General features: G+C 43.1%; 1 protein-coding gene across 1 annotated transcript in view; it reads left to right on the plus strand.

Moving 5' to 3' along the window:
- The window catches only part of MEI1 (meiotic double-stranded break formation protein 1), a 68,998-nt gene that overhangs the window by 32,517 nt on the left and 20,170 nt on the right, over window positions 1–16,311 (plus strand). The window contains exons 19-22 of the mRNA XM_059082482.1: window positions 2,893–3,040; window positions 8,910–9,185; window positions 13,690–13,855; window positions 14,963–15,067. Coding sequence (XP_058938465.1) covers window positions 2,893–3,040; window positions 8,910–9,185; window positions 13,690–13,855; window positions 14,963–15,067 — 695 coding nt within the window. The remainder of the gene's footprint in view (window positions 1–2,892; window positions 3,041–8,909; window positions 9,186–13,689; window positions 13,856–14,962; window positions 15,068–16,311) is intronic.

The following is a 16,311-nucleotide window of genomic DNA, read 5'->3' on the forward strand; positions in this document are numbered from 1 at the left end:
GCCACCGCAATGAGACGCCCATGCACTGTGACGAAGAGTAGCCTCCACTCTCCACGACTAGAGAAAAGCCTGCACAGCCACGAAGACCCAATGCAGCCAAAAACAAATAAATAAATTTATATATAAAAAGTTTTCTTCTTATTTTAAAACTTGTGCTTATTGTAAAAACTCAAGAAAAATGATTGGCTATAACGTTAAAATACTTCCCCATACACCTACCAGAGTTAACTACTATTAGGTACCCTTCATGAACTCTTCTCTGTGTTAAAAAACACAAATATAGGGACTTCCCTGGTGGCGCAGTGGTAAGAATCCGCCTGCCAGTGCGGGGGACGCGGGTGCAAGCCCTGGTCCGGGAAGATCCCACGTGCCGCGGAGCAACCGAGCCCGTGCGCCACAGTTAGCGAGCCTGCGCTCTAGAGCCCGCGAGCTACAACTACTGAAGCCCGCACGCCTAGAGCTCGTGCCCTGCAACAAGAGAAGCCACTGCGGTGAGAAGCCCGCGCACGGCAATGAAGGGTAGCCCCCTGCTCACCACAACTAGAGAAAGCACCGAAGACCCAGCGGAGCCAAAAATAATAATAAGACAAACCAAAACAAACCAAAAAACACACAAATATACTTTATTAAAAAAATATACAGAATGGGATATAATACAAGGTCTTCAACTTACTTTTTAACTTAACAGTATATCTTGGACATCTTTCCATGCTACTACATGTATTAATAGGTCTACCTTATTTTTTTGGTAGCATAATATTTATATTATGGCTATTATCCATTTTCTTTTTAGTTTTTAAATAAACATTTTATTTTGAAGTAATTTTAGATTTACAGAAAAGTTACTCTTCACCCATTTTCTCCTAATACATAACTGTGGTACATTTATCAAACTAACAGTAGCATTGGCACATTACTATTTTTTCCAATTTTTTAAATTATAAAATACACAAAATTTACCATCTTATTTTTACTGTACAGTTCAGTAGTATTAAATATATTCATAATGTTGTGCTACCATTACCACTATCCATCTCCAGCACTCTTTTCATCTTGCAAAACTGAGACTCTATACCCATTAAACAGTAAGTCCATTCCCCACTGCCCCCAGCCCCTGCAACCACCATTTTACTTTCTGTTCCTATGATTTTGACTATGCTAAGTACTAATTATAGTGGAATCAAACAGTATTTGTCTTTTTGTGACTGGCTTATTTCACTTAGCATAATGTCTTAAGGTTCATCCAAGCTGTAGCATATCTCATAATTTCCCTCCTTTTTTGCACCGAATAATATTCCATTGTATATGTATATACCACATTTTGCTTATCCATTCATCTGTCGATAGAGATTTGGGTTGCTTCCTTTTACTATATATTGTCAATAATGCTGCTGTGAACATAGGTATACAAATATCTCCCTGAGTCTCTGATTTTGATTATTTTGAGTATATACCCAGAAGTGGAATTGCTAGATCATCTGGTCGTTCTATTTTTAATTTTTTAAGGAGATGTCATACTGTTTTCCACAGTGGCTATACCATTTTACAGTCCCACCAGCAGTGCACAAGGGTTCTAATTTCTCCACATCCTCTCCAATACTTATTTTTGGTTTTTTTTTGTTTTGATAGTAGCCATCCTAATGGATGTGAGGTTCTTATCTCATAGTTTTGATTTGTGTTTCCCTAATGATTAGTGATGTTGAGCATCTTTTCATGTGCTTATTGGCCATTTGTATATCTTCTTGGGAGAAATGTCTATTCAAATCTTTTGCCCATTTTTTAATCAGATTGTTTGAACTTTTTTGTTGTTGAGTTTTAGGAGTTCTCTATGTATTCTGGATATTAATTCCTTATTAGATATATGATTTGCAAACAATTTATCCCATTCTGTGGGTTGCCTCTTTACTCTGTTGCTAGTCTTTTGATGCACAAAATTTTTAAACTTTCATAAAGTCCAGTTTGTTTATTTTTTCTTTTATTGCCTATGCCGTTGGTGTCATAACCAAGAATTCATTGCCAAATTCAATGTCAAGAAAGTTTTGCCTTATGTTTTTTTCTAAAAATTTTATAGTTTTAGGTCTTAAATGTGGATCCATTTGGGGTTAATTTTTTTTAATATCGTGTTAGGTAAGAGTCTCACTTCATTCTGTTGCATGTGGAAATCTGGTTTTCCCAGCACCATTTGTTGAAAAGACTGTCCTTTCCCCATTGAATGGTCTTGGCACCCTTGTTGAAAATCATTTGATGATATATGTGAAGGTACAATACTATTAACTAAGCTTTATTCAGATTTCACCAATTTTTCCTCTATTGTCCCTTTTCTGTTCTAGGGCACAATCCAGGATACTGCATTACATTTAGTATTACCTATTTAAAAATGTTTAATTTGGGGGGGTCTTAATTTGATAGGTGGGACATTGGGTAGAAAATTTAAAAGATATAAAAGGGTATATAGTGAAGTCAGTTTCCTCCTCATCCCCATCTCCCTTGCATGTACAAGTATAGACGTCTCCCTCCCCCAGAAAGTAGCCCATTGAACACACAAATGTTTAATGATAAATACGAGAAGGGTGAACTGGCTGCCAAAGCAGGACCTCCTGAACCCCAGAAGCAGCATCCTTCTCTTTAACACTGCCAGTCCAGCTGCCTGATGCTTTACCTTGTAGGTGTGAGTGAGGAGTCTCTGGCCTCTAATAGAGCCTTGCACAAAGCATAGAACTATGTGCTATGCGTGTGTGACGATGCTTTGTTAAATATATACAACACACTCTTTGTGCAAGGTGTCATTAGATTGTGGACATGCTGGGACAGAAGGACAGTGGCTGAGGAAGGATATGGCAGGGCAGGACAGCCATCTCTGCCTTTTTCACTCAGACTCTCCTTGCTCGACAGGTTTGTCTCAGAGGCGGAGTTATTCGTGGCTGTGCGAAGCTTCCTCCTGTCTCTGCAGGACCAGGGTGAATGCCCTCCACTGGTGGTCTTCAGAGCTTCCATCTATCTACTTGCAATCTGCCAGGACAAAGACGATGCACTTGATGAGGTATGGACCAAAGTGCCTGGGGCTTTTCCTCCTCCTCCTGCACCTCTTTACATCACGGTTCCTTGGGAGACTACGATGATGTATATATAGAGAAGGTAGGTGGCAGAGAGAGTGTGCGTTGAGGGAGTGGGGGAAGATAGAGTGCTGATATATACATAGCCCTTGTAACTTAGCCAATTCTCTCAACAGTACTGGGAGGCAGAGATTATTATTTCCATTTTGTAGATAAGAAAATCAAGACTTAGTTTAAAGTATTGATAACTTTTGCTAGGTCACACAGTTAATTGATGGCGTAACCAGGACTCCAGCTCAGACTTGACCAACTCCCAGGGCTCTTTTCTTAGTACCACCTCTGGTTTATGCAGGAGGAAAGAGGTGTGAGGTGTCTCCATGTAACAGTTTATCGAACAAAGTGTGTTGCCGGCACCCAGATCATTGTTAACCAGGCTGGTCTTGGATTGCTTTGAAGGTGGTTATATGTTACAAGTTTTCTCTCTCTAGCTTCTTTATAAACTGCCAGGGGTGGAGGACTATGTCTGATTCATCACTGGATCTGTCACCTTTTCCACTGAAAATTGCCTTTATTCCTTAGATGTGAACTCTTCAACCTCAAATTAAGGATTCTCTTCCTTCATTGACTATTAATTTTGCCTTTTAAAAAATTACTATTGGGGCAAATGTGACATGAGCAGAACTGGTTTAATTTGAATGGAATCAGGAAGGTATAGTAGAAGTGCAAGTGTTCTCAAGTAAGACAGATGTAGTTTTATAATGTCCCATTGTCTCTCTTTTTGTGGTATTAGCAGCCATTGGTGATCATTCCCTAGATCCTTTAATTCATTAGGGATTGCAAAATATAATATCCTAATTCTGTCATTCTCTCTTTGTTTGTTAACTGGACTATTTGTATAAAAAGAAACTTCTCTCACCAACGATTCAGTTACTCTGAATGGTAGATTGTATAGGAAGCATAGGGTGAATGTTTGATTCTTTCCCTTTAATTACCAGTTTTCAAAAAAAATGAGTTGGTTGCCTAGCACTCTCTAAAAGTGACCAAAGAGATTTTTTTAGTATCATTATGAGCTCATCGATTTTAAAATATTTGATGGTTTCAGTCCACTATATTATCCTTTTGAGGATCAAATCATCCTATCTTTGGCCAGTGGGAGCCTATTCAGGGTTGCTCCTAAGTCCTTTTGACACAACCTTAGTAATCTTTGACAGAGTTTGAGTTTTCTTTTCTTTTTTAAAAATAAATTTATTTATTTATTTATTATTTTTATTTTTGTCTGCTGCACGTGGACTTTCTCTAGTTGCGGCGAGCGGGGGCTGCTCTTTGTTACCGTGCACGGGCTTCTCGTTGCGGTGCGTGGGCTTCTCGTTGCGGTGCTTCTCTTGTTGCCGAGCATGGCCTGTAGGTGTGCTGGCTTCAGTAGTTGTGGTACGCGGGCTCTGGAGTGCAGGCTCAGTAGTTGTGGTGCACAGGCTTAGTTGCTCCACGGCATGTGGGATCTTCCCAGACCAGGGCTTGAACCCATGTCCCCTGCATTGGCAGGCGGATTCTTAACCGCTGCACCACCAGGGAAGCCTGAGTTTGAGTTTTCTAGTATCACAAGATGCTTCAGGTGTTCCTGCTCTCGCATCCTGTCTTGATCCTACCCAGTTAGGCTTTCACTCTTACCATATCACTGAAAATGCACTTGTCAAAGTCACCAATAACAGATACATGGCTAAAGCCAATAGTCAGCATTTTAGTCATCATCTTACTTGACCTATCAACAACTTCTCTTTTCTTTGAAACACTGATTTTACTTGGCAGCTAGAATGCCCGGTATTCCTAGTTTTCCTCCTACTTCTCTGGCAGTTATGTCTCAGTGTCTTTTGCGGATTCTCTCTTATCGCCTTGACCTCTAAATGTTGTAGTACCTCAGGGCTCAGTCTGTGACTGCTTTTCTTTTTTCTCTAAACTTACTGCTTTGATGATCTCATACAGTCTCATGGTTTAATTCATGGCTGGGTTAAACAAGATCACTCTGGCCACTAGGACAATATAACAGAGGAGTACAAGGGTGAGGGTGCAGAAACCAGTTAGGAGGCTACAGCAATAATGTAGGCAAGAGATAGTGGAGTAGGTGGTGAAAATCGTCAGCTTCTGGATATATTTTGAAGTTGGTGCCATAGGATCTCTTGATGGACCAGTGTGAAGTATGAGAATAAGAGAAAATAAAAGGATGCTTTCAAAGACTTTGGTTCTCATGAGGGTCAAAGAATTGTTGGATTGAAATACTAGAGGGAGTGAGCTGGAAAGGTAGGAGGGGTGGTGGTAAAATGGGATGCTTGAAATTGGGATTATTTGGGAGGGTGCAGTTCTTCTGTAATGACAAGGTACAGATACATGACTGTGGGAATGAATGGCTGAGGCAGGTAGAGATTAGAAGGAGGAAGTAAGAGAATTTAGAGGCCAAGGTTTTCCGAACTAAGGAAGTGGGAGTGAAAACAGCCTCCCTTGAGAGACTGTAGGCAAAAGAGGTTTCTGGCAGAGAATCAAAGCAGCAAGGCGAAGGGAATATTCAAAGAGGTACAGGACATAAGGAATTTGCTGATAACTATGAGTGAGTTCTAGAGGGCACGTGGAAGGGTTGTGGAGCTGTGTAAGAGTGGGAGATGGGATTTAAAGAGGGCATGTCCTGAGCCATATGGGGGTGACCTGAAATTTCTGGGCTTTCTGAGGTGACTGATGTAAACTGGGGAAAAGGACACAATAGGAATAGTCCTGATGGCTTCAAGACTAATAATCGTGGCAAGATTGGTTCTTGGGGGCCCTCTCTTCCAGTAGGTGTGGAGACTTAGAAGGTAGTTTATGGAGCAGCTCCAGATTTCCCCTCTTAGGTGTGAATCCATAAATGATATATAACATTGTTTTGCATTTTAAAAATTCTTATATAAATATATAAATGGCAATATACAGTCACAAGTTGTTTTTTTACTTCATTTTGTTTTTCTATTTTTATTTATTTATCCAGGTTTTTTAAAAATTGTGGTAAAATACACAAACATGAAATTCACTGTATTAACCATTTTCAGTGTACAGTAATGGTATTGTGAACATTAATATTGTTGTGCAACCATCTCACCACCATCTGTCTCCAGAAATCTTTTCATCTTGCAAAACTGAAACTCTATACCCATTAAACAATAACTCCCTTATGTGCATTGACCACTTATCAGGTGCCAGGTGCCATGTGGGTCCCTGTCAGCGTTGAGGTGAATCAAACAAACTCCCTGCCCTCAGGGAGCACCAGTTTGGCAAGAGAGACAAAAAGATCTCCTACAAGGCAGGGAACAGCTGCAGTGCTTCCTGGAGCTGGAGGACCATTGAGAGCTACGAAAGCACAAGGGGCAAGAGGTTGTGTCCGATTGTGGCATCAGAGAGGCTTCGTGGAGGAGATGGAGGTAGTGAAGGGAGAACTTTCAGGCTGAGAGTAGAGCAAGATTTAAGATACAGAGGTGGGGAGTTACCCACTCTATCCATTCAAGGAAGGAAGCCTAGTTTAGTGTGGCTTGGATAGGTCATGTGGGAGAAAGAATGGAAAGAAGCTGGGAGGTAGACCTAAGTCTTTAATAACAGGCTCGAAAAGGAAATTAAGAAAACAACTCCATTTACAATAGCATTAAGAAATTAAACATATAGGAATAAATTTAACAAAAGAAGTGCAAGGACTTGATCACTGAAAATCAAAAAAACATTACTGAAAGAATTTAAAGAATACATAACTAAATAGAAAGACAACCTGTGTTCATGAATCAGAAGATTAATAGCCAGTTATAAGATAAATAAGTGCTGGGGATGTAATGTACAGCATGATGACTACAGCTAACAATGTTGTTTTGTATATTTGAAAGTTGCTGAGAAAGTAGATCTTAAAGGTTTTCACCACAAGGAAGAAACTTTTGTAGTTATGTGAGGTGATGGATGTTGACTAAACTTATTGTGGTAATCGTTTCACAATATATACATTTATCAGATCATTATGTTATACTCCTTAAACGTATACAATGTTATACATCAATGATATCTCAATAAAATTAGGAAAAAAGAAGACAATAGTGTTCAAATGGCAATACTCCCCAAATTGATCTATAGTTTCAACATAGTCTTGATCAAAATCCCTGTTGCCTTCTCTTTTTTTTTAAGATTTAATTTTATTAATTTTTGGCTGCTTTGGGTCTTCTTTGCTGTGCACAGGACTTCTCTAGTTGCAGCAGGCATACTCTTTGTTACGGTGCGCGGGGGCTCTTCTGATTGCGGTGGCTTCTCTTGTTGTGGAGCACGGCCTCTCGGTGTGCGGGCTTCAGTAGTTCTGGCACGCAGGCTCAGTAGTCGTGGTACACAGGCTTAGTTGTTCTGTGGCATGTGGGATCTTCCTGGACCAGGGATCAAACCCGTGTCCTTTGCATTGGCAGGCGGATTCTTATCCACTGTGCCACCAGGAGAGTCCCTGCCTTCTCTTTTTTTGTCCAGATATGGACAAGTTGATCCTAAAATTTATATGGAAGTGCAAGGGACCCAAAATAGCCAAAACAATCTTGAAAAAGAAGCACAAGGGCTTTCCTGGTGGCGCAGTGGTTAAGAATCCACCTGCCAATGCAGGGGACACAGGTTCAAGCCCTGGTCCGGGAAGATCCCACGTGCCACAGAGCATCTAAGCCCGTGTGCCACAACTACTGAGCCCGCGTGCCACAACTACTGAAGCCCGCGCACCTAGAGCCCATGCTCCGTAACAAGAGAAGCCACTGCAATGAGAAGCCTGTGCACTGCAACGAGGGGTAGCCCCCACTCCCCCAACTAGAGAAAACCCGTGTGCAGCAACGAAGACCCAACACAGCCAAAAAAATTAATAAATTTTTTAAAAAAGCATAAGTTTGGAGGACTCACACTTCTTAATTTAAACTTACTACAAAAATAGAGTAATCAAGACAGTGTGGTTCTGGTATATGTCTAGGATAGACAAACAGATCAGTGGAATAGAACTAAGAGTCCAAAAATAAACCCATATATTTTTAAAAGGATGCCAAGACAATTCAGTGGGGAAAGAATAGCCTTTTTAATAAATGGTGTTGGGACAGCTGGATATCCACAAGCAACAGAATGAAGTTGGACCCTTACCTCATACTGTACACAAAAAATAAATCAAAATAAATCAAAGACCCAAATGAAGAGTGAAAACTATAAACTATAAAATTCTTAGAATAACATGTTAAGGAATTTGAGCTTTGTAATATGTACAATGGGAAGAGACAGGTTTTTGAGGGTTAATAAATGATTCAAAACACCTGCCCTTTGCTTTCTCTGTGCCAGGCCCTATGCCAACTGCCGCAGTCCCTGCCCTCAAGCATCTCAAGTCTAGTGTGGGAGGTAGACAAGTACACGCTGACAATTATGATACACTGTGGTATCATTATAGAGCTGGGTTTCTCAGCCATGGCACTATTAACATTTTGCACAGTATAACTTTTTTCTGTGGGAGGCTGTCCTGAGCATCGTAGGATATTTAGTGGGATCCTGCTCTCTCCTACTAGATGCCAGTAGCACTCTCCCAATCAAGACAATCAAAAATGTCTGTAAACATTTAAAAATGTCTCCTGAGGAGCAAAATCACCCCCAGTGGAAGACCACTGTTATAAGGTAAGCACAGTGAGGTTTTCTTTTCACTAGAGGGTGCTGGGATGAGCCAGTGTAGATATCCTGGAGCACTGAGAAGCCAGTACATTTTTCCCAGTTATGTCTTGGCTGTCTGTGTTTGTTGGGGATTGGGGTCTCTTGAGTCCTTTGCAAGGTGTATTTAGCCCCTTTCTTCTTTGCCTCCAGGCTGTGGTTGGCGCCATCAGAAAATTACTAGAGGGCATCCCGGACCTGCACCTAGTCTACACCCACCACCCCCTCCTGCTCAGGTTATTCCTGTTGTATCCAGAGCTGATGAGTAGGTTTGGGCACCGTGTCCTGGAACTTTGGTTCTCCTGGGAAGAGAGCATCTGTGAGGAGCTGGATGATGTCGCCTCTGCTGGGCAGCCCACCCTTCCCGCCAGCTTAGCAGCCCTGTTTCACGTGCTCAGAAGCAGCCCCAGCACCCTGCTCATTTTGCTAGTAGGTGACCACTTGCTCATTTCTACATTCAGAGATGGTGGGCCCTCTCTCTCTGGGAGCTGGTTTATTGAGGTCAGGAGGCACCCGCAGCTGCTTCTGCCTGCATCTGGACTTATCACTGTTTCCATGTGAGTAGGAGGTCCTTTCGGCTGGCAGGTGCCTGGTTTCTGTAAGGCTATACCCTTTCTTAAGTCTGATGGAGGTCTGCTCACTGAGAGATACGTGCCTCTCGAATCCCCAGGGGATATACCTATGAAATGCTGACCTCAGTCACCATTCCCTCTCGCCTCCTTGTCTTCTCTTAAGCATATTCTGTTACCAAGGGTTTGATGTCATAGGGGACCCCTGGGGCATGTAGATAAAGATGTCTGATAGCAGGGGGACTCAGCCTGTTTTCTTCCATAACTCTCAGGATAATGTTACATGTGCAAGATCCTCCCTTAGCCATATCCAGAATTTTTTTGTCAGGAGTTTATTGCATATTCCAATGCTTTTTTTTATGAAGTAAGACATTCCTGTAATTTCTATCAGGTACATCAGTTAGATAAATAGGCTGCCTGCTGTCTGCAGTTTCTAACACACTGACTTTAATTCCATCTTTTTTTCCTCATTATTATAGAGATGACTGCTATAATTTACATATATTTTTTAAAAAGGAAATTATTTACACATTTGACAATTTAGTGACCAGTTACTAGTTTTAGGTCCCAAACTGAGCACACTAGCATATGAGACACTCTTTTTAGACCCCTGCCTTCAATGCCAGTTTACTTACTTGGGCCCCCACCCCGTAGTCCTGGAAGAATGACATAGCCCTTTAGAGAAGAGTGGGTGTTCCTTTGATATTCTTATCATCAACAAACATGATTCCCTGACTTTATTGGAGTTACTGTGGTGGAAATAACACCTGCATATTATATATCTCACAACCTTAGGTACCTACATCTGTCTGTACTCACATTCTCAGGTACACACTCCCCACTCAGACTTAAATCTTCACCTTCTTCCCTGAGATCTGTCGTCTTGTGAAATCACACACGTGTTGGCTTGATAGGGGCCACATTCATGCTTTGGCTCAAATTCTTCCTTGGAGGAGGAAGAAAAGAGAAGAAGGAATGGGTTAAAAATCAACCATTAGTGCATAGAGAAAGAAGAAAAGATGGGATGCCAGGCAGAGTAGCAATGGACAGAGCTAAGATACTGGATTTTCTTTGCCAGGTAATGTATTCAGGGTCAATTCCTCACACATAACAGGTACTTACAAATCTTCGCTGACCTGTTGAGTTAGGGGTCTGGACAGATCTAAGTGTCTCAAAAAAGAAAAATTCAGATCTTCTGAGAAAGATACTAATCATGATATCTTATTTTTTTCTTTTTAAACAGCTGAAGAAATAGGTTTAGAGAGATTTGTCCAAGGTCACAGGAACTGAGATTAAAACCCAGATTTTGACTCCCTAATGTTCTTTCCAGTAAACTCAGCTAAATTCCGTGTTTCATCTAATGGGAGAGCTGTTTGTTTGAGCACTAGGGATATAGGGATGAATCTCACCTCGTCGCTGCCCCGTGGGCCAGCGAGGGGCTCAGACACGGCACACCACTAACAGCTGGGAGATGGAGGCATCTCTGAGCTTCCGTTTCCTCACGTGCATAAGGGAGATGAGATAACATGGGGATAAATGAAAGAATATATAGGAACACTTGTGATATGCTGTACATGGTAGACTATCATTCACTGATTATTGACTGACTCTGAACCAGGTAAAGAATGTTAATCTCACAGAGGCTTATTGCATTGCCAAGGTCATATAGCTAATAAAGATCATGACCATGACTGGAGCCTAAATTAATGAGTTTTTCACTAAATTAGATCCTAGAAACATCAGTGGTAAGAAAAAATAGCAAGGAACAACTTTGTTGTTTGTTCGTGTACATATAATTCCTACCATTTCTCCCCAGCTTCTAGCCGCAGGAGAGGAAAGAGTCTAAAAATATGTGTTGGTACCAATTTCTGTTTTTGATATGTGTAATTAACAGGTGAAAACAAAGCTGTTAATTGCCACTCTTATCAACGGGTGGTCTTTCATGTAGGTTGCTTATATGTAAAAAACAGGAGCTCTGTTTGTTCCCTGCTTGGCCACATCCCTCTGGTCGGTCCAGTCCCAGAGAATTCTGGACAGAAGAGACTTTGGAGTGGGTCATGCTCCACCCAGAGCCTTCCCACTGACCCATATGGTGGGGTGCACGCCTTCCCCTGGCAATCACCATGGCTGCCAAATGCTAAGTAGCCCCCTTGCTTTTGCACTGTTAACATTTACTAACTCAGGTTTCTAAGGGACCAGCTCTGGCAGTCAGGCAGCCATGTACCAGCAAAGGAGCAGGAGTGGGAAACTGGTTTGGCCTTGGGCCCTGTGACCTTGGGCAAATCACACCTCATCTGGGCTTTAGCCTCATACTCTGTAAAGTAAAGAACGTTGGTGGAAATGAACCTCTAGCCCTCTCATTCTGAGATCCTCTCCTTCCAGAGATGTTTTCTGAGTCCCTACAAGGTAACAAAAATGAAGCCAATCTCATCCCTGCCCTTCATTAAATCATAGTGTAGTAGAATTTACAATGCCACTGCTTTCTTAGACTTTTTTTTTTTTTTTGTGGTACGCGGGCCTCTCACTGTTGTGGCCTCTCCCCTTGTGGAGCACAGGCTCCGGACGCGCAGGCTCAGCAGCCATGGCTCACAGGCCTAGCCGCTGCACGACATATGGGATGTTCCCGGACCGGGGCACGAACCCATGTCCCCTGCATCGGCAGGTGGACTCTCAACCACTGCGCCACCAGGAAAGCCCTGCCACTGCTTTCTTGATAGGCAAACTACTTAATCTGTCCCATTTTGCTCATTTGAAAAATCGGGGTGCACGTACCTGGAAGAGTTATCATGAAGATACAGATAATGTATAAACAAACATATAACTACAGTTTAAACGCAGCACAGTACCTGACATTATCAGGCCCTAATTGAGCAATTGCTATTGATAATGTCAACAAAAATTAATCAATGGTCAATCTAAGAAAGAAATGGAAAATTTTATTTGAGCCTACCTGAGGATTATAACCCAGGAGACAGTCTTTCAGAAAGCTCTGAGGGAAATTCCCTGACAGTCCAGTGGTTAGGACTCTGTGCTTCCACTGCAGGGGGAAAGGGTTCGATCCCTAGTTGAGGAACTAAGGTCCTGCAAGCCACGTGGTGTGGCAAAAAAAAAAAGGAAAGTTCTGAGGACTGTTCTGCCTGTAACAGGTCAAAGCACAGTGATATAAGTTTTTGAGACAAATGGTTAAATGATGTGTTATTGACAGTTTACATAATCCAGATCTACATGTACAAAGCAAGTAGTGGGTCACAGGTCATCGTGGCTCCTTACAAGATTAGGAAGGAAATTATCCCCTAAGGAGTTGTGCGTTTGTGACCTTTGATGAGATTAAGAAAGAATGTTGTCTCCTAAGGAGGTCTGGTTAATGCAGATGCGCAGTATATGCCAAAGGGGAGGGAGGAGGCCCAAATGAGTAGAAAAAAATATTTTGTTAATTTTTCTCATCTTGACATAAGATATGAATTATTTCATCAATATTATAGTTGTTTCTCTGGCAGCTGTGGAGGTTTTTAAAGAGCCAAGCCCAGACACCCCTGTGCTACCCAGTGATCAGCCCATCTGGATTTGTCTGGCCAGTTGCCTTGTAATCATGTCTCTCTGTGTGTCAGAAGCTGTCTTCCCTGGAAAGGGAGTCTGTGTGTAACCTTGGTTTCACGACACCCAGCCCTAACTGGCCTGTCCAACGGAATTGGCTTGTTTGAGCTGGAAGGTGCCAGGAGCTATCAGTAGGATAGCCTCTGGTGTGGCTTCTGCTGGCTTTGCCTTTAACATATATACTCATTAAAATAACTCTGAAAGCAAATAAAAAGCAATGTTCTTTCCCACCTTCGGAAACCAAGGCCTTTACACCTTGGGGCAGAAATAGCCAGATGCCATGGCAGAGACAGGGCCTGATCTGGTCCTTGCTTCCCTTCCTGTACCCTGAATCTGTCCTAACCCATCCTCTGCCTGCCCTGTGACATCTCCATCCCCCGCCCCCTTCTCCCTTAAGGCACACTCGGGTCCCCTGTTCTGAAATAACCTCTTCTTGACCCTGTAATTCCATTTACAAGAGAGGCATCCCGGAAAGTAGAAAGAGCTTTGGGTTTGGAGTTAGGAGACCCGTATTCAATTCCTAACTGTGCCGCTTACTAGCTTACATGAACTTTGGTACATCACATAATCTCTCTGGGCCTCCATTTTCTCCTATTTAGGATAGACTTATTTGACAGGGTGATGCATGGTAGGTGCTGAGTGAGTGCTTCTTTCCCCAGGTTCTGTGACACCATCATTTGGAGCCCTTCCCCAGCTCCTCTCTTATTCACTGTTCACCTGTCCCTAACCATAATGCCCTCTGAGCTCTGGCTTCCTTCTCTCCTGCTCAGGACCTCATCTATTCCAGTCCAGTGGACACAGCCCGCAAGGTACTCATCGTCCTGAGGACCTTTTTGAGGAGGAATGAGGATGTCCAAGTGGGCGGTCTCATCCGAGGCCACTTCCTGCTGATCCTACAGCATCTGCTGGTGGAACATGGGTCCTCCCCATCAGAAGGTCAGTCTGTAGTTGCTGGGGGCATGTATTGACCTGAAGGTCAGACAGAAGTGGCATCTCTGCCCTGATGAGGTCTGCTCTAGGAGAGAGAATCAGAGTTTTCCATGCAAAAGAAAAGACCAGTGGGGCATCAAACTAAACTTTATCTTCCTCTTCTCATTGGAGAGTGGGTGCTCAACATATTTGGTTTGTGTGTGTGGTTTGAGTGTGCTTATGTTTAATGTCTGCATGGGTGAGAGTGTTTGAGGTATGCATGCATGTCCCCACCCTGCCCAGCATGTGCTCAGAGCTGTTTGTCACAGGAGTGGCAGCCTCCAGTTGGGAAGGAAAAAAGGGGTAAATATTGGGGAGGTCAGGGAGGCAGCAGCAGCCAGCAGGGGCTGGGGAGGGGCTGGATCTGTGATGTATTGGAAGCTCCTGGTGAGATCCAAAAGGATGGTTTCTAAATCTAATGGGACTCCCTGGAGTCAAGGAAGCTTGATATTTGGTACAGTATGAAGACACTGAAAGGCTGGGATTGGTCTGTTTACTCTTAGAAAGTTGAATTTTTAAATTTCAAAGCAATTAAGAGGAAGTAGGTAGAGAGTTGTGGCTCACTTGGTCCAATTCTGATTGAGGACAGCGGTTTGGAGGTATGTTTAAGGGTATCTAGAAGAGCTGAGTCCTTCTTTTTCAGGGAAGGACAAGCCACAACTAACTGATAATAGTGTTTAAGAGCCATGAGATTTCTTGGAAACACATAGTAGAATGACTGTGAGCACTGGATTGAGATTTGGGTTCAAGTCCTGGCCCTGGCCCTGCTGCTGTGGGGCCTTGGAGATGTCACTCAGCCTCTCTGGGCCTTAGTTTTCTTAACTGCAAAATAGGAATAACAATCCCTACTTCACATGATTTTTAAGATGATTAAGTGAAATGAATTCCTGGTACCCAACCCAGAGCTGGCACTCAGTACGTCAGTTGCCCCTCTTCTAAATGAAGAAGGAAAAAGACAGGAAATAGGGGTAAATCTCAATAAACTATTTACCGCTGGTGGGTCGTGGGTGCCTGTCTGACCTTAGGGTGATCTGATGGTCAATCCCCCTGACCAGCTCTCCTTGTTTCTCACAGCCTCGGGTAACCTGCCTTTGCTGCTGAGCCTCCTCTCCTTAGTGCAGCTGAGGAACGAGTCAGAGCAAGAACTGGACAGCATGGCCATGAAGCTCCTTCACCAAGGTGCTCTGGCTGCTTGGGACAGTGCCTGAGGGCCTGGGGCTGGGCGTGCTGTGGATGTGCTCTCAGTAGTTCTGGCCTTGTTCCTTTCTTCCACCCTTTCATCTTTTTGGAAGAAGCTAGTGGGTCATTCTGCTCCTGTGGGCTTCTATTTTTTTTTTCTTTTTGGAGGAGAGAGAGGTTTATTGCAGGCCCGTGCAAAGAGAACGGGGACTCATGCCCCCAAACCCTGAACTCCCCGAAGGGTTTCAGCAAAGCATTTTTAAAGGCAAGGTGAGGGAGGAAGGTTGCAGGGTATGCAGTCAGCTCGTGCACAGTTCTCTGATTGGTTGATCTCCTGTGGGCTTCTTGAGAAAGGACCTTCCAGATCTTTCTCTGCTCATTCTCTGGGAATATTTGGAAAATTAAAAAAAAAAAAATTATTGTGACAAGCTCCAGTGTCAGGAATGCCTGGGTTTGTTCTGAGCTTAGTCACTAATTATGCAACCTTGGGCAGTCACCTAGCCTCTATGAGCCTTTGGTTCCTCATAGGGAAAATAATAGTGCGTACCTGATTTAGGGTTGATTCAAAAATAACCGTAGATGTAGAATGCCACAGGATGCTTGGCACAGAGTAGGCCTTCATTGGGTACAATCCATGTATCTTCATTTTTCCTGGCACAAGCTCAGTTTTCCACCTCACCCCACAGCTGACTCAGGATCTGATGATCCAGTCACAGTTCTCTAGGCCTCTTTTCTACCCATACTTCAAACCTCTCAGGACCTTTTATTGCTCATTAATGCGGTCACTAGTCCATAGGCAGTACCCTCAGGAAGATTTGTTGAGGTAAGGTTGAAATTAATAGGAGAAATGGTGTGTCTTCAGTACCTGTGTACTGTCAGGTCCTCTGGCCACAGGTGAGGATGTTTTTTTTCCCTGCCTGGAGCCCAAGACTCCTCACGAGATGATCAGTGTCCAGCTCAAAAAGAGCCTCCAGGCCTGACCTGGAGCTGGTCATCGCCTCCCTATCTTATCAGGTTAAGGGTGATGCTCAGCTGGAAGGGAGGTCTGTGTGTGACAAAAACAGCCATCAAAAGGGCCTCTAGGGAATGGACTTGAGGACACGGGGAGGGGAAAGGGTAAGCTGGGACAAAGTGAGAGAGTGGCAGGGACATATATACAGTACCAAATGTAAAATAGATAGCTAGTGGGAAGCAGCCACATAGCACAGGGAGATCAACTCGGTGCTTTGTGACCACCTAGAGGG

This window comes from Kogia breviceps, chromosome 12, assembly GCF_026419965.1.
Source record: "Kogia breviceps isolate mKogBre1 chromosome 12, mKogBre1 haplotype 1, whole genome shotgun sequence".
Lineage (NCBI taxonomy): Eukaryota > Metazoa > Chordata > Mammalia > Artiodactyla > Physeteridae > Kogia > Kogia breviceps.